Source organism: Mustela lutreola, chromosome 5, assembly GCF_030435805.1.
Source record: "Mustela lutreola isolate mMusLut2 chromosome 5, mMusLut2.pri, whole genome shotgun sequence".
NCBI lineage: Eukaryota > Metazoa > Chordata > Mammalia > Carnivora > Mustelidae > Mustela > Mustela lutreola.
Genome location: NC_081294.1, coordinates 97,728,023 through 97,755,824, shown reverse-complemented (window position 1 = coordinate 97,755,824; position 27,802 = coordinate 97,728,023). Strand labels below are relative to the sequence as shown.

The following is a 27,802-nucleotide window of genomic DNA, read 5'->3' as shown; positions in this document are numbered from 1 at the left end:
CAAATGCCCTCTTCAGATATGGCCAAGGTTAGTCATGGAAAGGGAGAACTTACCAAAGGGCAGAGTCAGAAACCACAGAAGAACCTCTTACTGCGAAGTGCAGTAAGCAGCAGTTCAGTAAGCAGCAGAGTGCCTAAACAAAATGCATTTCCTCTCCCTAGGAAGAAGCACCTCCTATCATTTACCAAACGGTATTTCAGAATTGCTAACCTTGTCCACTATTGTATGCTGGCTATGTAAAGCAACAGAATTTATCTTTTCAGTTCATTAATCTCCAGATCAGGAAGAGCCTTTTTTTAAAAATAGGATTTTATTTATTTATTTGACAGACAGAGATCCCAAGTAGGCAAAGAGGCAGGCAGAGAGAGAGGAGAAAGAAGGCTTCCGGCTGAGCAGAGAGCCTGATGCGGGACTGGATCCCAGGACCCTGGAATCATGACCTGATCTGAAGGCAGGGGCTTTAACCCCCTAAGCCACCCAGGTGCCCCAGATCAGGAAGAGCCATTATTTGGACCTGATGTGAAAGAGTATCATGAGATCCTGAACTTTGAAACTGTTGTGATTAGATGACACTCTTAAGTTACTCTCCTTGGTGAAGGAGGTCTTTTATGTGTATAAAGGAAGTTAATATTTAAGACCAAGACTGTATACTGTAGTGGACTGTATTCTTTTCAGATGCCCATTTTCGTTCCCCCATTCTGAAAGCCAGCACTCCCCTACTGTGGAAGTATACTTTCCTGTCACAGTAATGTTTGGCTTGGTGAACAGAGCCTTGGTGAAATAATGTACACCTCGTGACTTCATGTGCTTGTGTAATTTTACTTTGCCACATAAACTATAAGAACGTTTTAGACAGTGGGTGTTCCTCAGATCCTCCAATGATCAGCCAAACTATGGATCCAAAAGAGATATAAATGTTTGTTAAAAGCCAGGGAATTGTTCAGCACTTGAGGAAAAACTGACTATGTCAGGTTTGGGCTTTAGAAGGGAATACAAAGGATAAGAAAATCCCAGGAAAATGCAAAAAGATTTTTAGAGGATGCTGAATCTTTATATCAGGAAGGTATTTTCCAGAGTAATGCTTTTCTGTAAGAAAAATGTAACTTATTGGGGTGGCCTGAGTAGGTCAGTTGGTTGAACTTCCAGCTTAAAAAAATGTTGAAGGGTGTCTGGGTGGCTCAGTCAGTTAAGCTTGGGTTATGATCTCAGGGTCCTTGTCCTTCTGACCCTGCCCCCACTCATTTCCTCTCAAATAAATCAACAAAATCTTTTTAAAAAGAAAAAGAATGTTGAAAATACTACATTGTCTATAAAAGTGATCAACAGCTCCAAACTCAATTTATTTAAATATTCAATTATTTGAATAAGGAATTCAAATTAGAGCTTTCTGTAAAAATGGATGGGATACTATAAAAGATAACAAGTTTTATTTCTTTTAAGATTTTATTCATTTATTTGACACAGAGAGAGAGATCACAAGTTGGCAGAAAGGCAGGCAGAGAAGGAGGGGGAAGCAGGCTCCTTGCTGAGCAGAGAGCCCGATGAAGGGCTCTATTCCAGGACCCTGAGCTCATGACCGGAGCAGAAGGCAGAGGCTTTAACCACTGAACCACCCAGGTGCTCCAAGTTTTATTTTTTTTAACGTTTATATATTTTTAGTACTCTGTAAACCCAACATGGGGCTTGTACTCACAAGCCCCAGATCGAGAGTCACATTCTCTACCAACTGAGCTAGCCAGGTGCCTGAGCAAGTTCTATTTTATTTTTTTTAAGATTTTATTTATTTATTTGACAGACAGAGATCAAAAGTAGGCAGAGAGGCAGGCAGAGAGAGTCGGAGAAGCAGGCTCCCTGCTGAGCAGACAGCCCAATTCGGGACTGGATCCCAGGACCCTGGGATCATGACCTGAGCCAAAGGCAGAGGCTTTAACCCACTGAGCCACCAAGGCGCCCCAAGTTCTATTTTTTAATAAGACAGAGTAACATTTACTCTTTTTACTTTTTAACTTATACAAGTAATATGTGATATAGAAATACAAAATTAAAAAGTAACAATTACTCTATAATAACCACAAGCCTTAACATTTCAGGTACATTTTATCTTGTTTTTCAAGATTGAGGTGCTTTATTTGGGTTTCTGTTTAAAGATGTGTGGATGGGGGATATAGGGGTGGCTCAGTTGTTTAACTGTTGTTTAACTGTTTGCCTTTGGCTCAGTTCATGATCCCAGGGTCCTAGGATGGAGCCCCACATCTGACTCCTTGCTCAGCAGGGAGCCTGCTTGTCCCTCTGTCTGCCATTTCCTCTGCTTGTGTGCGTGTGCGCGCTCTTTCTCTCTCTCTCTCTGTCAAATAAATAAATAAAATCTTTAAAAAAAATTAAAAAGAAATAAAGATGCAGATGGGCAAAGAAATAAACAAAGATAAGGATGGGGTGTGGGGGACTTGGGGAGATGTTGCTCACAGAATACAAAAATGCAGTTAGAAGATGAGTAAGTTTTTGGAGATCAAATGCATAGCATTGTGATTATAGTTAAGAAGACTTTATTGTATATTTCAAAGTCGCTAAGATCTTAAATCTTCTTACCACAAAAAAGAAATAATTATGTGACACAATGGAGATGTGAGCTAAAGCCATGGTGGTCAAATCAACCCACTGTATACCTTCAACTTATACAACGCTATGTCAACCCATTGTACACCTTCAACTTATACCAAACTATATAATTTACAATGCTATGTATATCAATACAACCGATAGTTGAAAAAACATCAAGATATGGATATCTCTTTCTTGTTCTTCTAGTATTTTAGTTGACTGACAAATGCACAAAAGTATTCCAAATAATGGGGGGTGGAGGGATGGGTTAAATGGATGATGAGTATTAAGGAGGTCACTTTTGTGATTAGCACTGAGGTGTCAAATATAAGTGACGAATCACTAAATTCTACTCCTGAAACTAATATTAAACTGTAGGTTAACTAACTGGAATTTATAAAAACTTTAACTACAAAGAATAAAAAAAGGAAGAAAGAAAAGAAGAGAAAAAAAGAAAAAGAAAAAAAAAGTTCTTTTTCCAAATGAGTTGGGACTGCCAGGAATGTTAAAAAAAAAAATGTCCAGGGGCGCCTGGGTGGCTCAGTGGGTTAAAGCCTCTGCCTTCAGCTCAGGTCATGATCCCAGGGTCCTGGGATCGAGCCCCGCATCGGGCTCTCTGCTCCGTGGAGAGCCTGCTTCCTCCTGTCTCTCTGCCTCTCTCTCTGCCTGCCTCTCTGCCTACTTGTCATCTCTGTCTATCAAATAAATAAATAAAACCTTTAAAAAACAAATAAAAAAAAAATGTCCACATTCAGTGGAAAGCTTAATTAGATGTCTTTTGGGACCCTTGCCAGGCTATGACTTTCAAATTCTTTTAGAGAATGTCAGTCACTTTAATTAATATATTTGAAAGAACAAATTCCATGTTATAGTGTTAAGCTACAAAAGTTTGCAATATCAGTTCCGAGATTATTAAATAAAAATTTTACTTGAAATTTGCTATTTAAATGACATATCAAGATTAAAGCAAAAAATGACAAATCAGAATTCTTATTAGATCATGGTGAGATTCTTCTCAAGCTGTAGAACAGTTTCCTTAAAAGCAGGATCCTCTGCCCAATTGGCTTTACTTCCTAAAATAAGGTTCTGTAATAAAAAAGAAAAAAATTTATATTAAAGTTATAAGTACAATTACAAATTTAACAAAATTTTTAAAAATTCTCTTACATTAATTTTTTAAAAAAGGATTTTATTTATTTTTTTGAGAGAGAAAGGGAGAGACCAGAAGCAGGAGGAAGGAACAGAGGGAAAGGGAGAAGAAGGTTCCCCGCTGAGCAGGGAGTCCTATGTGGGGTGAGCTCAATACCAGGACCCTGGGATCAGGACCTAAGCTGAAGGCAGACACTTAACCAACTGAGCTACCCAGGTGTCCCCCCTTCACTAATCTTATCAAATATTTACCAGTAAGGAATAGGCATCTACTCTATAAAAAATATATTCTTGGGGGCCCGGAGGGCTCAATCAGTTAAGGGTCTGATTCTTGGTTTTGGCTCAGGTCCTGATCTGGCAGGATTGAGACAGAGCCCCCCCACCCACCCCTGTACACATGTGTGCGTGCCCGCATACACACAACTCCATTCCCTCAGGGCAGAGTTTGCTGTTTGAGATTCTCTGTCCCTCTCCCTCATACTTGATTCTCATAATTATAGAGAATATTTATAATGTTACAACAATTTTTTTGGATTCATCAGTTTTTGGGATGTTTGCAGTGATATTCTAAATTAAAGGAAAAAGACTGCAGCTATGGTTCAGTCATTTTGCACTTCTATAGTGAAAAAGTTTTTTTTTTTTTTTGAAGAGTTTATTTATTTATTTGACAGAGATCACAAGTAGGCAGAGAGGCAGGCAGAGAGAGAGCAGGAAGCAGGCTCCCCGCTGAGCAGAGAGCCTGATTCGAGGCTCGATCCCAGGACCCTGGGATCATGACCTGAGCCGAAGGCAGAGGCTTAACCCACTGAGCCACCCAGGCACCCAGTGAAAAACAGTTTAACCATGAACTATTATGCCCTATTTATTTAAATAGAAAAACTATGGCTCAATGATACTAAGTTACTAATTCAAATTCTGTTCAAATAGATTTTAGAATTTAAGTGTTATATTGTTATATATAAAAATACTCAACAGGGCGCCTGGGTGGCTCAGTGGATTAAGCCGCTGCCTTCGGCTCAGGTCGTGATCTCAGGGTCCTGGGATCGAGGCCCGCATCGGGCTCTCTGCTCAGCAGGGAGCCTGCTTCCCTCTCTCTCTCTCTGCCTGCCTCTCCATCTGCTTGTGATTTCTCTCTGTCAAATAAATAAATAAAATCTTTAAAAAAAAAAAAATAAAATAAAATAAAATAAATAAAAATACTCAACAACATGATTACACATGGCACATTCTGGCTAGAGGGCTGGTGTACGTAAATCCAATTAAATTTACAAACGCAAAGGGAAGTAAGCATTCAGGTATGACTGAACCCATTAGGGGCATGAGCTCCTAATGTAGCCAAAGCTGTGTTCTGCTTAACAAAGTAACAATTTCATTAAATCAAAATTAACACTAAGAGGATATGAATAAAAGCTAAGAAAGACAAAAAATAGAAGTCTCAAAAAGTAGTAGGAAGGAAAGTATGCCAAAAAAAAATTAATATGATCCTGTATTTATGATGTAGTTCTCCACTGGAGGTTAGTTTAAGGGACTTCCTTACTCCTAATAGAGTAACCCACTGCTACTAAAAGGTAGGTTTAAGACCTGATGAAGAGGGGAGCCTAGGCGGCTCAGACAGTTAAGCAACTGACACTTGGTTTGGGCTGAGGTCAAGACCTCAGGGTCATTAGACTGAGCCCATGATGGCTCTGTGCTCAGTGTGCAGCATGCCTAAGATTCTTTCCCCCCACTATCCCTTCCCACTGCTTATGTTCTCTCTTAAATAAATGAACAAAGTCTTTTTTTTTTTTTTTTTTAAGATTTTATTTTATTTGACAGACAGAGATATCACAAGTAGGCAGAGAGGCAGGCAGAGAGAGAGAGGAGGAAGCAGGCTCTCCGCCAAGCAGAGAGCCCGATGCGGGACTTGATCCCAGGACACTGGGATCATGACCCGAGCCGAAGGCAGAGGCTTCAACCCACTGAGCCACCCAGGCGCCCCATTAAATGAACAAAGTCTTAAAATAAAAAGAGACCTGAAGAAGAATTTCTTATGGTCAGCTATAAGAACTCATATTCTACAAGGATATGCTTTACACATAATAAATATTTGCTTTACACATAATGGGCAGTTTTAACTGTGTATCTTCCTAATTGAATCTAGTAATATAAGTATCTCATTTCATCAGCTTGAGACATTTTAGCATTCAAAAAAAGTAATGAAAACCCTCCAGAACTGGGATGTCTGCTGGCGCAGTTGTCTAAGCATCTACCTTTAGCTCCAGTCATGATTCCAGGGTCCTGGGTTATAGTGCCACATCTGGCTCCTTGCTCAACAGGAAGCCTGCTTCTCCCTCTGCCTGCCACTCCCCCTGCTTACGCGTTTGCTCTCTTGCGCTCTCTCTCTGACAAAAAAATAAAATATTTGTGGCGCCTGGGTGGCTCAGTGGTTAGGCCGCTGCCTTCGGCTCAGGTCATGATCTCGGGGTCCTGGGATCGAGCCCCGCATCGGGCTCTCTGCTCGGCAGGGAACCTGCTTCCTCCTCTCTCTCTGCCTGCCTCTCTGCCTGCTTGTGATCTCTTTCTGTCAAATAAATAAATAAAATCTTAATAAATAAATAAATAAATAGAAATAAAAAATAAAATATTAAAAAAAAAAAAGAAAAGAAACCCTCCAGAATAAAGGAGCACATAAAATTTAAGAGGTAATATGCTAATAACTACCAACATTTACTGAGAATTTACTTGGACCAGACATTATGCTAAACAGATTAACATGAATTATCTTTTTTAGGTTTTACAACCTTTCTTTCTAAACAGGGAAACTGATGTTTAGAAAACTTAAATAATTTGCTCAAGGTTCACAACTTTTAAGTTGCAGTATGGAACATAATTCTAGATTTCCATTACCCGCATCCATGTTTTCCCCTACCTCCCAAGTGTAAGTTCTAATGCTTTCCATCATTATACCTGTCTCCACAAAGCTGCTAAAGTCATTACACTTACAAATGCCCAAGTTCTAACCAAAACAAAAAGTCAAAGCCTAAAACATTAAATAGATACAAATTCCAAATATATGTAAACAGACTAATATTTAGTATTGAATTCATGTTTTTTTTTTTTTCAGGATCAAAGACTAACTGAAAGTAAATCTGAAAGTAACAGAACCAATCATTTTTAAAAAGTTCTTTATCTACTTTCCTTATATAAATGTTACCTGAAACACATGCTGAATAACTGTAGTAATTTGTATCTCCATCTGCAGGTTTTGTTGTATGGCCTTTATCTTGTCCGAATTCTCCATAACAGCCAAATCATCTTTCTGTTTGTTCTTTTCAGTCTGTATTTCTAAAAGCTTACTTTCTGAAGCTTGTTTTAATTCTAACAGGTTAAAAAAAATACATTATTGAACAACTCCTACAAATAAGAAACTGGAGAAACTGTGAAGCAGAACAATTCCTGACTATATCAAGAGAAAATATTTAATAAGCATCATTTTGAGTTGCAATTCCATTTTGATCTGAAAATGACTTTCGTGATGAAAAATACCAGTATTTTAACTTTATCCTTAGCCGTGTCCTGCATGATAATGACACCTGTCTACTTACGTTTGAAGTGACATCACGTTAAAGAGGACTTACTCAGGGTTGCCAAAAGAAAGGCAGAAGATATATGTAAGGAAATACCTTTTCCTCCTTTATTTACAAAAATGACATATCAACAAGATAAATTTCCAGTTAAGAGATTCTCTTCTCCAGGGATAAACACATCATCAACCATTTCCTGTAGTTTCTGAAAGGTTATAAGAATTAAACTATCTCAAACCATAAATAGGTGTGTCCCAAGAGCTTGGTTCATTGATATTAATGGATCAAAATAGGTTGGAATTCGAGGAAAAACATTGAACATCCAAAGATCAGGTGACTGGAACTATTTCTGACCCTGAGAATACTTACAAACAGGCAAATCTGTATAATATAGGGCGCCTGGGTGGCTCAGTGGGCTAAGCCGCTGCCTTCGGCTCAGGTCATGATCTCAGGGTCCTGGGATCGAGTCCCACATCGAGCTCTCTGCTCAGCAGGGAGCCTGCTTCCCTCTCTCTCTCTGCCTGCCTCTCTCCCTACTTGTGATCTCTGTCTGTCAAATAAATAAATAAAAATCTTTATAAAAAAAATCTGTATAATATATAAAAATAATAAATCATACCCATACTATTAAATGAAAAAGGCAATACAACACAGAATAAAACGAGGCCAATTTTATTAGATAAGAAATAAGCACTGAAGGCACCCCTGAGAGGCTCAGTCAGGTATGTGTCTGACTCAATTTCTACTCAGGTCATGATCTCAGGGTTGTGAAATCAAATCCGGAACCTATCTCCCCAATGAGGTTGAGATACAACCTCATCAGCATGAAGCCTGCTTGAGATTCTCTCTCTCCCTCTGTTCCTTCCCCTGCTCCTGTTCATGCCTTCTCCCACTCAAATAAACAAAAAATAAAATCCTTAAAAAAGGGCACCTGGGTGGCTCAATCGATTAGATGGCTGCCTTCAGCTCAGGTCATGATCCTGGAGTCCCGGGATCGAACTCCACAATGGGCTCACTGCTCAGCGAAGAGCCTGCTTCTCTCTCTGGCCCTCACCCTGCTTGTGCTCTCTTGTGAGTGTGAGCACTCTCTCTCTTAAATAAATAAAATAAAAATCTTTAACAACAACAACAACAAAAAGAACCACTGAAGAGTGATTATATCTTGATAGTAAATTTTAAAATTTTACTTTCCCTAAGTATACTTTTCTGTTTCCAAATTCTACTGAAAATGTATATTATTACTTTAAAAAAAGTTTCAATAATTTCAATGCAAAAAGCCACCTCATGTTAAGTTAAAAAGCTGTAGAATTATATGTATCAAATGATAATTTAAAATTAAGTATGTATAAAGAAGACATTCAAATGGCCAAGAGAGACACATGAAAAAGTGCTCAACATCACTTGACATCAGGGAAATATAAATCAAAACTACAGTGAGATACTACCTCATACCAGTCAGAATGGCTAAAATTAACAATTCAGGAAATGACAGATGTTCCAAAGGATGCAAAGAAAGGGGAACCCTCCTACACCATTGGTGGAAATGCAAGCTGGCACAGCTACTCTGGAAAAAAGTATGGAGGTTCCTCAAAAAGTTGAAAATAGAGTTACCCTACCACCCAGCAATTGCACTACTGGGTATTTACCCAAAGATATAAATGTAGTGATCCAAAGGGGCACGTGCACCCAAATGTTTATAGCTGCAATGCCCATAACAGCCAAACTATGGAAAGAACCTAGATGCCCATCAAGAAATGAATGGATAGTCTACGGCCATACCACCCTGAACGCGCCCGATCTCGTCTGATCTCGGAAGCTAAGCAGGGTCGGGCCTGGTTAGTACTTGGATGGAAGAAATGAATGGATAAAGAAGATGTGGTATATATATACAATGGAATATTATGGAGCCATCAAAAAAGAAATCTTGCCATTTGCAGCGATGTGGATGGAACTAGAAGGTATTATGCTAAGTGAAATAAGTCAATTAGAGAAGGACAATTATCATATGATCTCAATGATTCGTGGAATCTGAGAAATAAGACAGATCCCGTAGGGGAATGGAGAAAAAAAAAAAAAAACAAGATGAAACCAGGGAGGGAGACAAACCATAAGAGGCTCTTAATCTCAGGAAACAAACAGAGGGTTGGTGGAGTGCAGGGGGTGGGAGGGATAGGGTGGCTGGGTTATGGACATTGGGGAGGTTATATGCTATGGTGAGTGCTGTGAATTGTATAAGACTGTTGAATCACCTGTACCCCTGAAACAAATCATACATTATGTGTTAATTGAAAAAAATAAAATAAAATTATGTATGTATAAATATGTTTATATGGACATGGAAAAAGTACTGGAATGATATATAGCTAACTGTGGTCACACAGGAAGGAAATACGGGTTTCACATTATACACTCTGTATCATTTGATTTTTCTTTCCCTGGGAATGTATTAATTTTGTGATTTAAAGTTCTAAAACAACAAAAATGAATCAAGTGAACATTTTATATACTACTTTTAAAAATGCCATGTGTAAAATTTTAAGAAAATCTGAAAATTAAGAAATTTCTCAATGGCTGAGGTAACTAGCCTTATCAATCTCCACAGTAAGTAAAAATGTTTTCTACAAAAAACAAAACAAAAAAACTGTTCTACATACGTAATCTCTTCTTTCTAACATCAAGTAGTTTTTCCTCCAAATCCCAAGATTCCTGTTATTAAAAATAAAAAGATTAAGGTGTATTACCTAAGAATAAACCTATAATACATCACTGAATTTTCTCTATTACCCATGTTTTCCAAACCTCCTGTTTTCAATCCCTTTAGACAGAAATAACTGAGTTATGAGAAAAAGAAAACTTAAGAACAGTGAATTCCAATCATACCAGTAATCTTTGGGTAATCCTGTATGATCACACATAATACAGTTGCCAGCAACAAGGCACTGAAATCATGAGAATGCATAAGCAAGCAGCCCAATACACAGTTACCTGGTGTGATTTCATTATTAATTTGTTTAGCTTTAATATGTGTTTCATGTTGTCCATGAGCACGCTGAAAAGGAATAAAAAAATGATTTGTAACCCTGATTAAAAATAATTAATAAATATCATTAATGAACAAAATCAATTGCTATGTATTTCCTTTCAGGGAATTTACTTATCCTTCAATAGAAAGTCACAGGCAATTTTAAAAAATGTGTAATTTAAGCATGTAGGAACATTTTTAAAAATCTCCTATTTTGGAGAAAAAGCCCTAATAACATGCTAATGAGTTGCTTTTTTAAAAAACAGACTTTAGGGGTGCCTGGGTGGCTCAGTGGGTTAAGCCTCTGCCTTTAGCTTGGATCATGATCTCAGGGTCCTGGAATCAAGCCCCATGTCGGGCTCCCTGCTCAGCAAGGAGCCTGCCTCCCTCTCTCTCTCTGCCTGCCTCTCTGCCTACTTGTGATCTCTGTCTGTCAAATAAATAAATAAAATCTTAAAAAAAAATTTTAAATGTGAAAAACAGACTTTATTTTTTAGAGCAGTTTTAGATTCATAGCAAAACTGAAATGCAAAGTAAACCCATATACCTCTGTCCCCCACCACACACAGCACCCTCAACTATCAACATCCCCTACCAGAAAGGTCCATTCATCACAAATGATGAATCTATATTAACATATCATTATCATCCAAAGCCCATTAAGGTTCATTCTTTTTTTTTTTTTAAGATTTTATTTATTTATTTGACAGACAGAAATCACAGGTAGGCAAAGGAGGCAGGCAGAGAGAGAGGAGGAAGCAGACTCCCCACTGAGCAGGGAGCCCGATGCGGGGCTTGATTCTGGGACCCTGAGATCATGACCCGAGCCGAAGGCAGAGGCTTAACCCACTGAGGCACCCAGGCGCCCTATAGGGTTCACTCTTGATGGTGTACATTCTTTGGGTCTGACAAATGTATAAAGATATGTATTCACTATTACAGATAGCATCATAGAGAATAGTTTCAACGAATATTCAAGACGCTTCTTACCCTCATGTCTTCAACAAATATTTCTGAGCACTACTACATCCTAAGACCTGTGTAGACACCAGGAATATAAAGCAAAGTAAAACATCAAGAGGAAAGAATCTGCTGAAAGAGAAAAATGAAACCACAACTACAGTATGGTTCCATCACAACCAGTAATGAAAGAGTTGTGCACAGAGTAGCACAAGGGAAATTCTTGAATCTTTAAGAACATGAAGTAATTACCTAGATTACCTACCTTGACATAGCTGGAGCCAAACAGTAAAAAGTAAGACTGGGTAAGAATAATGGTTCTTATATTTCTAAAGTGCCACTACCCTTTGGAAGGATGTTTAATGCAGACCACCACATTACCCCCATCATGCCCATCTGGACTCAGAGATTGAGTCAACAGGTTTGGAATGGGACCAGCAATGTGATCACTGTGTACTAATTATTCTGATATCAGCCAGGCATGAGAAACACTTCATGCCAAGGATTTTGTTGAGGAGGCTGAAAATGTGAATCTTTGTAAGACCTGAGAACACTAAACTCATTTTCTACTACTTATAGCTATAATGGTTTGTAAAGTTAAAACTTGCTAAAGAAACTACCTCAGCCTGCTTGGCCTTTCTGTCCTTTCCGGGGGTCAATTTCTCCTGTACCTCTTTAACTCAAGAATGTTTAAAGCTCAGGACACCTGGGTGGCTCAGTCATTTAAGGGTCAGGTCATGATTCTAGGATCCTGGGATCAAGTCCCGCATCAGGCTCCCTGCTTAATGGGGAGCCTGCTTCTCCCTCTGCCTACAGCTCTCTATGCTTGTCTTCTCTTTCTCAAATAAATAAAATCTTGAAAGAAAAAAAAAAGGAATCTTTTTTTTTTTTAATTTTTATTTATTTGATAGACAGAGATCACAAGTAGGCAGAGAGGCAGGCAGAGAGAGAGAGAGAGAGGAGGAAGCAGGCTCCCTGCTGAGCAGAGAGCCCAATGCAGGGCTCGATCCCAGGACCCTGGGATCATGACCTGAGCTGAAGGCAAAGGCCTTAACCCACTGAGCCACCCAGGTGCCCCAAAAGGAATCTTTTTTTAAAGCTCACCTTTTATGGAGGAGCAATTGTTAGAGGGCCCAAATTCATATTTTAGGATTTATGTAATCCTGGAGTTAAAAGGAATATGGGGAGAATACATTATCAGTCTGAACTAAAGACACCCAGAGAAAGGAAGTGTCCAGATGCATCTTAACACTTTTCTGGTGCTAATGGTAGGAGATCATTTTTTTTTTTTTTAAAGATTTTATTCATTTATTTGACAGAAAGAGAGCACAAGAAGGGGGAGTAGCAGAGGGAGAGGGAGAAGCAGGCTCCCAATTAGCAGGGAGCCCGATGTGGGGCTTGATCCTAGGACCCCGGGATTACAACCAGAGCAAAGGCAGATGCTCAACTGACTGAGCCACCTAGGCACTCCAAGAGATCTTTTATCACAAGATTTTTTTAGAGCTTTGAGATATAAGAGCATAGGTAAGGCCCCTGAGGCCAGACACAGAGGATCAGATTATATAGAACCTTGACTGCCAGAGTTTTAATTTTATATTTCTTGCCAAATAGTTTACATATACAAGCTCATTTTCTGCCAGTGAAAAATGACGCATATACTTCCTGTCTCAATAACCCAATTCCTGGTTATTGGATAAGTGAGACAGCTCTATCCCTGTTTTATAGTAAATACTGAACAAAAGTAAACTTTCAAAATCTTCCTTCAAACTCATCAGACTGTCTGGCTAAAAATCTCCATTGCTTCTTAGTGTTGCAATCCAACCAAATGTCAGTAGGACTCTAAAAATTATAATGCTGCAGAGGCCAAAAATTCCATCACTTTTCTTATTCCCCAGATAAAGATGGATGGCACTGACAGTTAATTTAAAAAAATTCAGAAAACTAAAGTCATTATGCAGATCTCCCTTCTTATTCTTAGCCTTAACAAATTCAGTAAAAAAGGAAAAAGAAAAAAACAAACATACCTAGTCCTGGGATTATTTTTCTCCAGGTTTTTTTTAAGTGCAGTCGAAAGTTGCATCCTACAATGCAAGGAAAAAAAGCTGGCATTATAAAACATGGATAACATTTGTGTACATTGAAAAGAAAAAATGTATACATACAACTTAAAGACTGATTTTTTTTTTTAAGATTTTATTTATTTATTTGAGAGTGAGAAAAAGCATGAGAAGCGGGAGGATCAGAGAGAGAGAAGCTGACTCCCTATTGAGCAGGCCTGATGTGGGACTTCATCGCAGGATTCGATCCCGGGAATCCAGGACGATGACCTGAGCTGAAGGCAGTTGCTTAAACAACTGAGCCATCCAGGCACCCCTGATTTTTCTTTAAACGTAACCTAAACCATTAGTAGGTTTCTAAACACTATTGTATGGGAAATACTTTGATAAATAAATCACAGAAATGGTAAATAACAAGATGGAAAGGGCTGCTGCCTGTGTTGTGTGCTGCCAGGCTGAGGGACCAATAAGACTTGAAATCATCCTGAGCTTTGGTCTCCAAGCCATCCACTTTGGTGCAGGGTCAGAAAGAACCATTAAGGCACTACAGAGACCAGATTAGGCCTAACATGGAGTTAGGGAATACAAAGCCATACCTGAACGTAAACTTTAAAATATGCATTCATACAAACAAAAACAAACTGCATAAATTACTTTTATATCCAAATAGCTAATAAGTAATAATGAAAAGGCAATCAACTTAGCAATATTAGTTTTTTCCTTTCTGCCACATACAAAAATTCAATTCATTAAAATAAGATCTCTTAATAGCTCTGAAGTCATCTTTAAAAAAAAAAAAATGATCTATGGGGCACCTGGGTGACTCAGTGGGTTAAGCCTCTGCCTTCGGCTCAGGTCATGATCTTGTAGTCCTGGAATCGAGCCCCAGATGGGATTCTCTGCTTGTCAGGGAGCCTGCTTCCCCCTCTCTCTCTGCCTGCTTCTCTGCCTATTTGTGATCTCTCTCTCTCTCTGTTAAATAGATAAATAAAATCTTTAAACAAACAAAAAAATGATCTAGGGCACCAGGCTCTTTCAGTCCGGAGAGCATGCAACACTTGATCTCAGGATCATGAGTTTAAGCCCCAAGTAGGGCAAAGAGTTACTTAAAATGAATTAATAAAAAAATACATATAATCTATATAATGAGCCAGCTTATGAGAATATAGAAACATGTTTACTGCTAGAAGCAATAAAGAGGACTTTAACTACTTTTCAATTAAATGTATAAGAAATTCATCTGAGAAGCCCAGAAACACAAGGAAGTAATTTTAAAAGTCATCCACTTAATGGAGATCATTAATTCAGATCACAGGTCTGTAAGAGATCATGTTTCTCTTATTAACAACTGTATACTAACACCTACCACAAAGCTTAAGACATAGTAAGCATTCAAATTATTTGTTCAATGGATTTTAAAATACAGATGCAAAACCTATATCAAAAATGTATTTAGGGACACCTGGCTGGCTCAATCAGTAAAGCATGAGACTCCTGATCTTGGGGCTGAGTTTGAGCCCCACATTGGTGTTTTACTTAAAAATAAAATCTTAGGGGCACCTGGGTGGCTCAGTTGGTTAAGCCACTGCCTTTGGCTCAGGTCGTAATCCCGGAATCCTGGGATGGAGCCCTGCATCGGGCTCCCAGCTCTGTGGGGTGTCTGCTTTTCCCTCTGACGTTCTCCCCTCTCATACTCTTTCTCTCTCTCTCAAATAAATAACATCTTTAAAAAATAAAATAAAATAAAATCTTAAATATGTGTGTGTGTATCATTAAACTTGATAACAATTCTTTTACTTGATTAATAGTTACAGTAGTAACTGAATCCACATAATCCTTTGAAACACTGGATGGGATTTAAGCTCACCCTTCAATTTCCTTGACTGACATTTTATTAAGTCAATCTCATGTAACTACTTCAAATGAAGGTATTAATGAATGATGTAACTTTTCTCTCAGGGCTCAAAATTTGTGTAACTATTATCTAATGATCATTATCACTTGATTAATCTCATTTAGACTAATTAAAAGATTCCCTCCACCTCAAATCATACCTGTTTTGCATTGACTTCTCAATGCTTATACCTAGACTGTAATAATTACCTGTCTAATGCAAGCTTTTTCATTTCAAAAGCAATTTTCACCTCTTCAATTTCATTTTCCAGGTCTTCAATTTTACTGTCAAAGAAGCATGAACAAAAAAATTTCAGTAATATCAAAAAAAGTCATTGAATATTGAAAAATATATAAAGTAAACCTTTGAAAAAAGTAAAATGACCCTATCTAGATAAAATTATTCTGCAGGTTCCTCCACACTGATGCATTTCTAGATTTGGTAAACAGATGCCTCCGAGGTACTCAGCTAATTATCTTGTGAAGGGGAATGCCAAAAGTGCTACTGTGGTCACCGATGTACATATTAGGTCCATCTCCCATATCAACAACTTCTAAGTACAAGCATGAAAAATTACTGGGAAAATAAAGAAAAGGAAAAAGGAAAATAATGGTGTAAGATGGGTGATAATACCAAATCTTAGTAAAAAACACAAAATTTAAAGATATGACATACGCTTCAACTTGCTTATCTTGCAAGATTTGTTCTGGAGTCTTTTCTTCAGCTACAAATAAAAAATGTTTTGAAGTTAGTAATAGTTGAGAAGAGTGTGGTCCAACAGATATGTAATATAAGCCATAAATGCAAACCAAAAATTTAATTTTTAACTTTCAGTTTCTATACTATTATAAAGCAAGTGAAAATATTTCAGTGTGACTTATTTTAACTCAATAGGTCTAAAATATTTTAACATGTAATTAATCTTAAATTACTAATGAAGGGGCACCTGGGTGGCTCAGTTGGTTAAGCAACTGCCTTTGGCTCAGGTTACAATCCTGGAATCCCAGGATAGAGTCCAGCATCAGGCTTCCTGCTCAGCAGAATCTACTTCTCCCTTTGACCTCCCACCTCTCATGCTCTCTCTTTTATTCTCTCTCTCAAATAAGTAAATAAAATTTTTTCAAAAAATAAATGAAAGAAATTACTAATGAAATATTTTATAATCTTCTGTATTTTGCATTTATTGTCCCTCTCAAGGACTAATCACATTTTAAGTGTTCAATTGTCACATAGAGATAGTGGCTACCATACTGGACAGAGCAGTTTGAGAATAATGTAAAATAAAAAAGGAGGAAAAAAAAATAATAAAAAAGGAGTAAAACAGTACCATGAACAATGTCAGAAAGATAAACTGTAAGTCTTTATGTTAGGAAAAAACAATCAGGGGTGCATGGGTGGCTCAGTCCATTAAGAGTCTGCCATTGGCTCAACTCATGATCCCAGGGTCCTGGGACTGAGTCCTGCGTAGAGCTCCCTGCTCAGTGGGGAGACTGCTTCTCCGTGTGCCCCCTCCCTTCATGCACTCACACTCTCGCTCACAAAAATAAATAAATTTGAAAAAAAAATGGAAATTAATACTTAAGGATAAATTTAACAAGATATGCATATAACGTCTACACTGAATATGTTCAAATACTGAAAAGATATATCATGTATAGGTATTAGAAGAATCAATATGGCTAATAAAACAATCTACCCCAGGGCGCCTGGGTGGCTCAGTGGGTTAAAGTCTCTGCCTTTGGGCTCAGGTCATGATCCCAGGGTCCTGGGATTGAGCCCCACATTGGGTTTTCTGCCAGCGGGGAGCCTGCTTCCTCCTCTCTCTGCCTGCCTTTCTGCTTACTTGCGATTTCTGTCAAACTGTCAAATAAACAAATAAAACCTTAAAAAAAAAATCTATCCAATATTGTTCTATAGATTCTGATCAAATCCCAATCAAAATTCTCACTTTATTTTCTGTAGAAACTGATGGGCTGATTTTGTTTTATTTATTTATTTTTAAAGATTTTATTTATTCATTTGACAGACAGAGATCACAAGTAGGCAGAGCAGCAGGCAGAGAGAGAGAGGGGGAAGCAGGCTCCCTGTTGAGCAGGGGCTGGATCCCAGGACCCTGAGATCATGACCTGAGCTAAAGGCAGAGGCTTAGCCCACTGAACCACCCAGGCTCCCTGACAGGCTTATTTTAAAATGCATATAAAAACACAAAGGACTCATGGGACGCCTGGGTGGCTCAGTTGGTTAAGCAGCTGCCTTCGGCTCAGGTCATGATCCCAGCGTCCTGGGATCAAGTCCCACATCGGGCTTCTTGCTCAGCAGGGAGCCTGCTTCTCCCTCTGCCTCTGCCTGCCATTCTGTCTGCCTGTGCTCGCTCTCTCCCCCTCTCTCTCTCTGATAAATAAATAAAATTTAAAAAAAAAAAAACAAAAAAACACAAAGGACTCAGAACAGTCAAAACAATTTTGATAAAGAAGAACAAAACTGGAAGACTTAAAGAAGTTGATATCAAGATTTACTATAAACCTACAGTAATCAAGACAGTGTGGCACTATTATAAGTACAGACAAATACCTCACAGGAACAAAGCAAGAAGCCCAGAAATAGACCCATACATATACAATGGAGGAAGGAAAGTCTTTTGAACACATAGTGCTAGAAAAATTAGATTTCCATAGGGGAAAAAATGAATTCATATGTACAAAAATTAACTCAAAAAGGATCATAGAACTGAATGTTAAACATAAAACCCTAAACCTTGTAGAACAAAACAAATGAGAAAATCTTTGTGACTTTGGAGTGGTCACAGACTTCTTAGAACTTAAAATCATATACCACAAAAGAAAAAAAAAAAAAACCTGATAAAAATCACTTCATCAAATTAATGCCTTTGGTTCCTCAAAAGATAGTTAAAAAACAAAGGTAAGTTGGGCACGTAGCTGGCTCAGTCCATAGAGCTTGTAACTCTTGGTCTCACGGTGGTAACTTTGAGCCCCATGTTGGATGTAGAAATTACTTAAAAATAAAACAATCTTAAAAAAAAAAAAAAAAAAAAAAGGCAGGGGCATCTGGGTGGCTCAGTGGGTTAAAGCCTCTGCCTTTGGCTCAGGTCATGATCCCAGGGTCCTGGGATCGAGCCCCTCTTTGGGCTCCTTGCTCAGCGGAGAGCCTGCTTCCTCTCCTTCTCCTGCACTGAGCCCTACATCTGGGCTCCTTGCTCAGCAGCGAGTCTGCTTATCCCTTTCACTCTGCCCCTCCCCCATCCTTCCCTTGGTTGTGCTTTCTGTCTCTCTCAAATAAATAAACTTTTTTTTTTTTTTTTTAAGATTATTTATTTATTGGGATGCCTGGGTGGCTCAGTTGGTTAAGTCACTGCCTTCAGCTCAGGTCATGACCCTGGAGTCCCAGGATCAAGTCCCACATCAGGTTCCCAGTTCCACAGGGAGTCTGCTTCTCCCTCTGACCTTCTCCCCTCTCATGCTCTCTCTCATTCTCTCTCAAATAAATAAATAAAATCCTTTAAAAAAAGAAAAGATTATTTATTTATTGCCGAGGCAGGGCGGTGGGGGCTACTGAAAGAAAGCATGAGCCAGGGGGAGAGGCAAAGGGAGAAAGAGAAGCAGACTGCCCACTCAGCAAGGAGCCCCACTCAAGGCTCAGTCCCAGGACCCTGGGATCATGACCCAAGCTGAAAGCAGATGTTTAACCGACTGTGTAAACCATGCACCTCAAATCTTTTTTTAAGACTTTATTTATTTATTTGAGAGAGAGAGACAGACAGACAGAGATAGTGAGAGAGCATGAGTGGGGAAGAGAGGGAGAAGCAGACTTCCACTGATCAGGGAGCCTCACAAGGGGCTCTATCCCAGGACCCTGAGATTATGACATGAGCCAAAGGCAGAACCGACTGAACAACCCTGGTGACCCTCAAAGAAATAAAATCTTTTAAACAAATGTTAATTTTTTCAGTGTTTAAAATGGAAATTATCATTCATTTCTTTTTTTTTTTTTAAAGATTTTATTTATTTATTTGTCAGAGAGAGAGCGCGAGCGAGAGCAAGCACAGGCAGGCAGAGTGGAAGGCAGAGTCAGAGGGAGAAGCAGGCTCCCTGCGGAGCAAGGAGCCCGATGTGGGACTCGATCCCAGGATGCTGGGATCATGACCTGAGCCGAAGGCAGCTGCTTAACCAACTGAGCCACCCAGGCGTCCCTATCATTCATTTCTTTAAGATGATCTCCCTTCTGCCTCTCATTCCTATCTTTTTTTTTTTTTTTTTAAGATTTTTTAAAAATTTATTTGACAGACAGATCACAAGTAGGCAGAGAGGCAGGCAGAGAGAGAGAGGAGGAGGAGGCAGGCGGCTCCCTGCTGAGCAGAGACCCCCCCCACCCCATGCGGTACTCGATCCCAGGGCCCTGAGATCATGATCTGAGCCAAAGGCAGAGGCTTTAACCACTGAGCCACCCAGGCGCCCTCTCATTCATATCTTAAAGTATTTCTCAAAGTATAGATCTTGGATCACTTAACAATCATCTGATCCACTAATTTAATCTCTAAGCTATTTATGGTCAAGTCCTATGATTCCTTCCCACAGAAATTTCCCAATTCTCTAATCAACAGAACGAAAACTGTCTTGCACTATTGTTTAGGGTTTTTTTCATCTATTTCCTGAATTCCTAACAAGTTCCTGAGGCACAGGGCAATCGTGGTTTTTGACTTTTTTTTATATAGTATAGTACCACATTATGCTGACACTCCCATTCCCTAAATAAACAACTTTTTGTAAAATTGATTTTCTTAGAATACTGTTCCTCACCAAGCTCACAAAATCTTATCTGAAAATGAAAATACTTACTTGCATCAACCATTGATTTATATTCCAAGAGTTGTTGTTTTGTCTGTGCTCTCAACCTGAAAGCATAAAGAAAACAGAAAGTCTCTCTCTCTCTCTCTCTCTCTCACACACACACACATATATACTTTTTAAAAAGTTAAGTAAACTCTACTCCTAACAAGTGGCTCAAAGTCAAAACCCCAAGATCAAGAGTTGCATGCTCTACTGACTGAGGCAGCTAGGTGCCCCAGAAAGTCATATACTTATAGAGGATTTACTCACTACTATATTATAAACCAACTCACCTTTTTCAGAAGTTTATGCAATAAAATGAGTGCAAGTACTCAGCAATATGTCTTCTAGTTTGGCCTGATTTATTTAAAGCGGGTGTAAAGAGAATTCCAGTTGAAGATGGGGTTGAGGGAAAAACTTTGTCCTCCTCCACAGAACACACCAAATTACATCTATTAATTGAACAATTCCTCCTGAAAAACTAAGGGCTGACTGAACAGCTACTGAATAACCAAAGATAAAGAGAACAAGAAGAGAGATGGAGACATGCCACAGTTTAAGAGTATCTAGCATATACAGCTCCAGCTCCAGTCAGCCAGCTAAAAAGTCACCAACCATACACAGTCTGCAGAAGGGACACCATACACAAGATAATGTTTAGGAGAAATAGCTGTTTACCTTTCTATAGAAACAAACACAAAAACTCAAGCAAAATGGGGAGACAGAGGAATATACTCCAAAAGAAAGAACAAGAAAAATAAACTCAGAAAAAGAACTAAATGAAACAGAACTAAACAGTAATCCTGAAAAAGAATTTAAAGTAATGGTTGTAAAGATACTCAATGGGCTGGAGAAAAGAAGAACTCAGTGAGATCTTCAATAAATACAGCATGGAGTCAGCTTGAGAATCTCTCTCTCCCTTTGCCTCTGCCCCTCTCACTCATGCTTTCTCTCTTTCTCAAATAAATAAATAAATCTAAAAAAATCTGATAAAGGAAAAGAAAATTTAGGCCAATATACCCCTAGTGAACATAGATGCAAAAATCCTCAACAAAATATTAGTGAACCACATACAACAACACATTCAAGAAAATCATTTACCATAATCAGACAGGATTTAATCTGGATACAAGGGTAGTACAATATTTGTGGATCAATCAGACTCTCCGCTCAGTGTGGGGCCTGACACAAGGCTCCATCTCATGAGTCTGAGATCATGACCTGAGCCCAAACCAAGAGATGGATGCTAATCAGCTGAATCACCCAGGCATTCCCACCCTCACCACTTTTATTCAACATAGTACTGAAAGTCCTCTCCAAAGCAGCCAGACAAGAAAAAGAAATAAGAGGCATCCATATTGGTAGGGAAATCAAACTGTCACTATTTGCAGACAGCATGAGACTATACTCATAAAATCCTGAAGACTCAACCAAAAAATGTATTAGAATAAATGAATTCAGTAAAGTGGCAGAACACAAACTTAAAACACAGAAATTGGCAACATTTCTCCATACTAAAAACAAAGTCATGGAAAGAGAAATTTTAAAAACACCACCATTTACAATTGCACCAAAAAGAATAAAATATCTAAGAATAAACTTGACCAAAGAGGTGAAAGACCTGTACCCTGAAAACCATAAAACAATGATGAAAGAAATTGAATAGGCCAATTCAAAAACAAAAGGAAAGATATTCCATGTCATGTATTAAAAGTATATTGCAGGGCCACCTGGGTGGCTCAGTGGGTTAAGCCACTGCCTTCAGCTCAGGTCATGATCTCAGGGTCCTGGGATTGAGTCCCGCATCGGGCTCTCTGCTCAGCAGGGAGCCTGCTTCCCTCTCTCTCTCTCTGCCTGCCTGTCCATCTAGTTGTGATCTCTCTCTCTCTCTCTCTGTCAAATAAATAAATAAATAAATAAATATCTTTAAAAAAAAAAGTATATCAAAAATGTCCATATTACCCAAAGCAATTTATGGTTTCAAATCAATGCCTACCAAAATACCAACAGCATTTTTCACTAAACTACAACAATCAATACTACTATTTGTATGGGGTGGGGGATTCTGGGTGGCTCAGTTAGTTAAGCATCTGCCTTCTGCTCAGGTCAGGATCCCAAAGTCCTAGGATTGAGCCCTGCATCAGGCTTCCTGCTCAGCAGGGAGTCTGCTTCTCCTTTTTGGCTTGTACTCTCTCATGTGCTCACAGTCTCTCTCAAATAAATAAATAAAATTTTATATATGTTTATAAAAAATAAAAAATTTTTAAAAAGAGAAAAAAAAAGAAAATTTTAAAATAAAATTTTATGGAACCACAGAGGATCCCAAATAGCCAAAGCAATCCTATAGAACCAAGAATGAACCTGAACTATCACTATTCCATATTTCAAGATATACTATAAAGCTGCAGAGATCAAAACAGTATGGTACTGGAACAAAAACAGACAAATGGATTATGGAACAGAATAGAGACCCTAGAAATAAACCCACATTTATATGGTCAATTAATCTATGATAAAGGAAGCAAGAATACACAATGAGGAAAAGACAGACTTTTCAATAAATGGTGCTGGGAAAAATGAACACCCACTTGCAGAAGACTGAAATTGGACTAAATTCTAACACCATACATAAAACTAAACTCAAAATGGATTAAAGAATTAAACAGGAGACCCGAAACCATAAAAATCTTACTAGAAAAATAGGGAGTAATTTCTGACATTGGCTATAGCAAAATTTTTCTAGGTATGTCTCCTGAGGCAAGGAAAACAAAAGCAAAAATAAACTATTGGGACTACATCAACCTAAAAAGTTTTTGCCTAGCAAATGAAAAGACAATCTATTGAATGGGAGAAGATACCTGCAAATCATTTATTTTATAAGGGATTAATATCAAAAATATAGAAAGAACTTAAACAACTCAACACCAAAAAAACACACAAAAGAACAGTCTGTTTAAGAAATGGGCAGATGAGGGGCGCCTGGGTGGCTCAGTGGTTGGGCCGCTGCCTTCGGCCCAGGTCATGATCTCAGGGACCTGGGATCGAGCCCCACATCAGGCTCTCTGCTCAGCAGGGAGCCTGCTTCCTCCTCTCTCTCTGCCTGCCTCTCTGCCTGCTTGTGATCTCTCTCTGTCAAATAAATAAATAAAATCTTAAAAAAAAAAATTAAAAAAAAAAAAAAAAAAAAAAAGAAATGGGCAGATGACCTGAAAAGACATTTTTCCAAAGACGTATAGATGACCAATAGACACATGAAAAGATGCAGCTCAACTTTACTAATGATCAGGGAAATGCAAATAAAAACCACAATGAACTATCACATCTGTCAGAATGACTAAAATAAAAAAGACAAAAAACAAGAGTTGGCCAGGATGTGGAGAAAAAGTGAACCCTCCTGCACTGTTGGTAGAAATGTAAATTAGTACAGCCACTGTGGAAAACAGTATGGATCCCTGGGTGCTGGGATCCTGACTTGCACTAAAGGCAGACGCTTAACTGACTGAAGCTACCCAGGCACCCCTAAACTTTTCAAATCATTAAGTTATACACAGAAACTAATGTAACATTGTGTCAACTATGCTCAAATCTTACTGAGCGCAGGGCCTGGCTGGCTCAGTTCAGGCTGTGAGTTGGAGCCTCACACTGGGTGTGCCAATTGCTTAAAAAATAAAATCCCTTTAAAAAAAAAAAAAAGGTCTCAGAGAAAGATGCAAAATGGACTCTGGTGGAGATAAAGCAACTATGAGGAAAAGTTAAATTTCTAATTTTTAAATTTATTAATATGTCACACTCAAGAAATATGGGCTACACAAAGAAACACATCAAAATGGTGAAAATTGCAAACATTCTAACAAATTTAAAAAGTTTGTAACACTCCTAGGAGATATAGAAAAGTAACAAATATATTAATTCTTAGATAATTCATAGTTTCTTAGTTGTCCTAAGATTGTACTTAATTAAAAATCATACATAAAATAAGTAGAAAAGCTATGGGTAAAATCCTAACTAGTTATTACATTATACTTAGAAGATGTTGGACATTTACATGGTAGTTTCATAATTCTGAAAATGCTCTATAATTTTGAGATCTATATGATTTTGAGACCTGTATGAGTAGGTAAGTGACATTACAAAGATTTTAAACCTCTATGGTTTAAGTTCCTTATGTTTGAAATTCCAAATGGAAAGAATTTCTTACAGGTTAAGAAGTTAGGCTAGCATTTTAAAACGCGCTGTAAGGGGTGCCTGGGTGGCTCCGTGGGTTAAAACCTCTGCTCTTGGCTCAGGTCATGCTCCCAGGGTCCTAGGATGGAGCCCCGCATCTGGCTTTCTGCTCAGCAGGGAGGCTGCTTCCTCCTCCCTCTCTCTCTGCCTGCCTCTCTGCCTACTTGTGATCTCTGTCTGTCAAATAAATAAAATTAAACACACACACACACACACACACACACACACAAAGCAAACAAAAAAACACTCTGTAAGAACAGTTCCCTTTTTAGCTGATATAAAAAAGGTGATCCTGTATTTTTAATATTTTAGAATTTTATGTTGTAGGCAGGAGGGAATTTTTATTTTTTAAAGATTTTATTTATTTATTTGACAGAGATCACAAGTGGGGGAGTGGGAGGGGGAGCACGCTCCCCGCTGAGCAGAGAGCCAGATGCGGGGCTCAATCCAAGGACCTGGGATCAAGACCTGAGCCAAAGGCAGAGGCTTAATCCACTGAGTCACCCAGGCGCCGTAGGAGGGAATTTTTTAAACTGAGACTGTGAGGCTTACTAGCCAAGACCTTTCCAAGTAGTAGCTAAGCTAAAATACAGTTACAATTCTTTGGGGAGGATCCCCTTATTATGATTTAGAATATTTTGAAGTTGTTGTTTTCCCTGTCAAGGACCAAACAAATATTTCAAGCTTTGTGATTCACACGGTCTCTACTTTAGCTATTCAACTCAGACCCTGTAGCAGGAAAGTTGTGTTACGGAAAACCTTTCCTTAAGGGCACCAAAATTTGAATTTCATATAATTTCACCTGTTATTAAATATTCTTTCAGGAATTTTTTTTTTTTGTCCCAACCACTTAAAGACATAAAAACTTTTCTTCGCTTGAGGGGCCACAACAAAATTCACACCGCACTGAGTGGAAAAGAATAAACATCATGCTCTTGGTAGGAAATATAACAAACGATGCTTCTGGATTGAAAAGGGCCATAACTGGGATGCCTGGGTGGCTCAGTTGGTTAAGCCGCCGCCTTTGGCTCAGGTCATGATCCCGGGGTCGTAGGATCGAGTCTCTTATGGGGCTCCTTGCTCAGCGCGGAGCCTGCTTTTCTCCCAGCCTCTGCCTGCCGCTCTGCCTGCTTGTGTCCTCTCTCTCTCTGACAAAATAAATAAATAAAATCTAAAAAAAAGAAAAAAGAAAGAAAAGGGTCATAACCATAAAACAAAGAGACAGGACATTTCTTTATGTAGCTAAAGGCTTTAGAGACGTCTCGCATCCCGACTGAATATCGGGGCTTGAGTGCAGGAGAAAAGGAGGGGAAATTACAGCGCCGAAGGGCCCGGGGCACTATGCTAAACGCCTGCCTCTGAGTATCACATTTAACCCCTACCGCAACTTTACTAAGAAGGTGTAACCCTCCCCTTTTTCGAAGATGACGCAGGAGGCTTAAGAAGCTCAGCTGAATGACGCAGTGACGCAGACAATAAGCAATCAACTCAGAATTCGAAGCCTTCGGGACCCTGAGAGCAAAGGGCGGGGCTCTCGGCCACGACGCCAGCGTGGATCTCGGCTAGAGGGGACAACAACCTGAGCAGCAGGGTCAAGCGGTCCTCGGGACGCGCCGCCTGGGCGCCGGCGACCTGTGGTGGCTCGCCTTCCCCGCCTCCCGCTCCGGAGTCCGCGGGCTCCGTGGCCGCTTGCTTTCCCGGCTGCTTCTCCATTCTGACTGGCGCGAAGAGGAAACGCCTGAGACAGAAAGATGCAGCCTCAGGAGCCGGTTTTCCCGCCACTTAATTGACGCCCGGAAAGGGCGGGAGTATCGTCGCACTCCGTCCCGCCCCTTCCGCCCTAAGGCTCCACCGCTTCCGTCCCGTTCTCCGGTTGCTGTGGCAGCTCCTGACCCTTTCCCAGAAAACTAGTATTAGACCGCTAATAAGAAAAAGTTAAACTTCAAGCATCAGGGACGCCTGGGTGGCTCAGTTGATTAAGCAGCTGCCTTCGGCTCAGGTCATGATCCCAGCGTCCTGGGATCGAGTCCCACATCGGGCTCCTTGCTCCGCAGGGAGCCTGCTTCTCCCTCTGACTCTGCCTTCCACTCTGCCTGTGCTCGATCTCGCTCGCTTTCTGATAAATAAATAAAATCTTTAAAAAAAAAAAAAAAAAAAAAAAAAACTTCAAACATCAGTTCTGTCTATCCCGAGCTGAGCTAGGAGTTGGGCTACAGCCATTTGGGACACATCCTGCCTCCCAGGAACAGCCTGGAAGGGAAGACCGCAACACACTGAGTCATTCATCCTTGGCGCAGGGTCAGGGGATCTTCGGGACAGCGGTTTTTGGACCCATCTTGGCACTCCCTTAACCTTCGCAGCCTTGGAAAATGGATGTGCCTGGCAGGCTAAGAAAGGGAAGCGATAGAAATGTAGACCTGACGTTATAGAAGACCAATAGACTGGACAATTAATGTTCATGCCTTGAAAAACAAAAAGCAGGACAATTATCGCTTAGGGAAACATTAATTTTGATTGGAACCTGGATTGGAAAAAAGTTTGTAAAACATCTTCCAAACAATTGAGGAAATTAGAATATGCACAGCACATTACATGTTAATTGTCTTAATGTGATAAAGATCATGGTTATTTAGGAAAATGAATACTTAGGCGATGCATGATGAACTATTTTTTTAAACATTTTTTTTTTAAAGATTTTAGTTATTTATTTGACAAAGATCACAAGTAGGCAGAGAGGCAGGCAGAGAGAGAGGAGGAAGCAGGCTCCCCACTGAGCAGAGAGCCTGATGCGGGGCTGATCCCAGGACCCTGGGATCATGACCCCTGCCGAAGGCAGAGGTCTTAACCCACTGAGCCACCCAGGCGCCCCCATGATGAAGTATTTTAAGGTGACATTGTCTTGAAATTTAAAATTACTTTGAAATGGCTCTGAAAAAGAAAAATATATTCACACGCGTGTATGTGTTCCTGACACACATACTTTTTTTCTTTACACCTATAATTTAGTATTTACCTACAGAAGTACCTAGAACTATGTCACCTAACAGAAAAAAAATCCTTTTCTATATCCTTGCTTATTTATAGAAGTCATTCAAATATTTATATACAGAAAAAATATTAAGTTTCAAAAAGGCTTTTTAAAGACCCCATTTCCAACAAAATTAAAAAATCACCAACATGAAGATGTTTGACGAAAACTTTGAAAAGAAACCTAGTGCTTAGAAAATAAGCAGTTAAATAATCTCCATATCAAGGACCACAAAAAAATTATAATGACCAGGAATAGATAAAAAGGAGGTCTTCAGAAACAAGCTATCTCAAAGAAAATGTCAAATGATTTTATCACCAAAATACATTGAGCATTTAACTTAAACTAGAAAAAGATGTTGAGCTAAAACTATAAAATAAAGGTGGTAGGAATGTAATATCAAAACTGATTCTTTCAAAATACAAAAAAACAAAAACAAAAAACCCTCCACACAAGCCTGGGT

At 39.1% G+C, this 27,802-nt stretch overlaps 1 protein-coding gene across 1 annotated transcript; it reads right to left on the bottom strand.

The window, feature by feature from the left end:
• Window positions 1-3,499: 3,499 nt before the first annotated feature.
• Window positions 3,500-26,115, bottom strand: CENPH (centromere protein H). Its single transcript, XM_059175161.1, has 9 exons — window positions 25,891-26,115; window positions 20,097-20,152; window positions 15,919-15,967; window positions 15,453-15,527; window positions 13,317-13,373; window positions 10,296-10,359; window positions 9,965-10,016; window positions 6,941-7,104; window positions 3,500-3,684 (listed from the first exon to the last, which is right to left on the bottom strand). The coding sequence occupies exons 1-9, from the start codon at window positions 26,022-26,024 to the stop codon at window positions 3,592-3,594; spliced, it is 744 nt and encodes a 247-aa protein (XP_059031144.1). The 5' UTR covers window positions 26,025-26,115; the 3' UTR covers window positions 3,500-3,591.
• Between the last annotated feature and the right edge of the window lie 1,687 nt (window positions 26,116-27,802).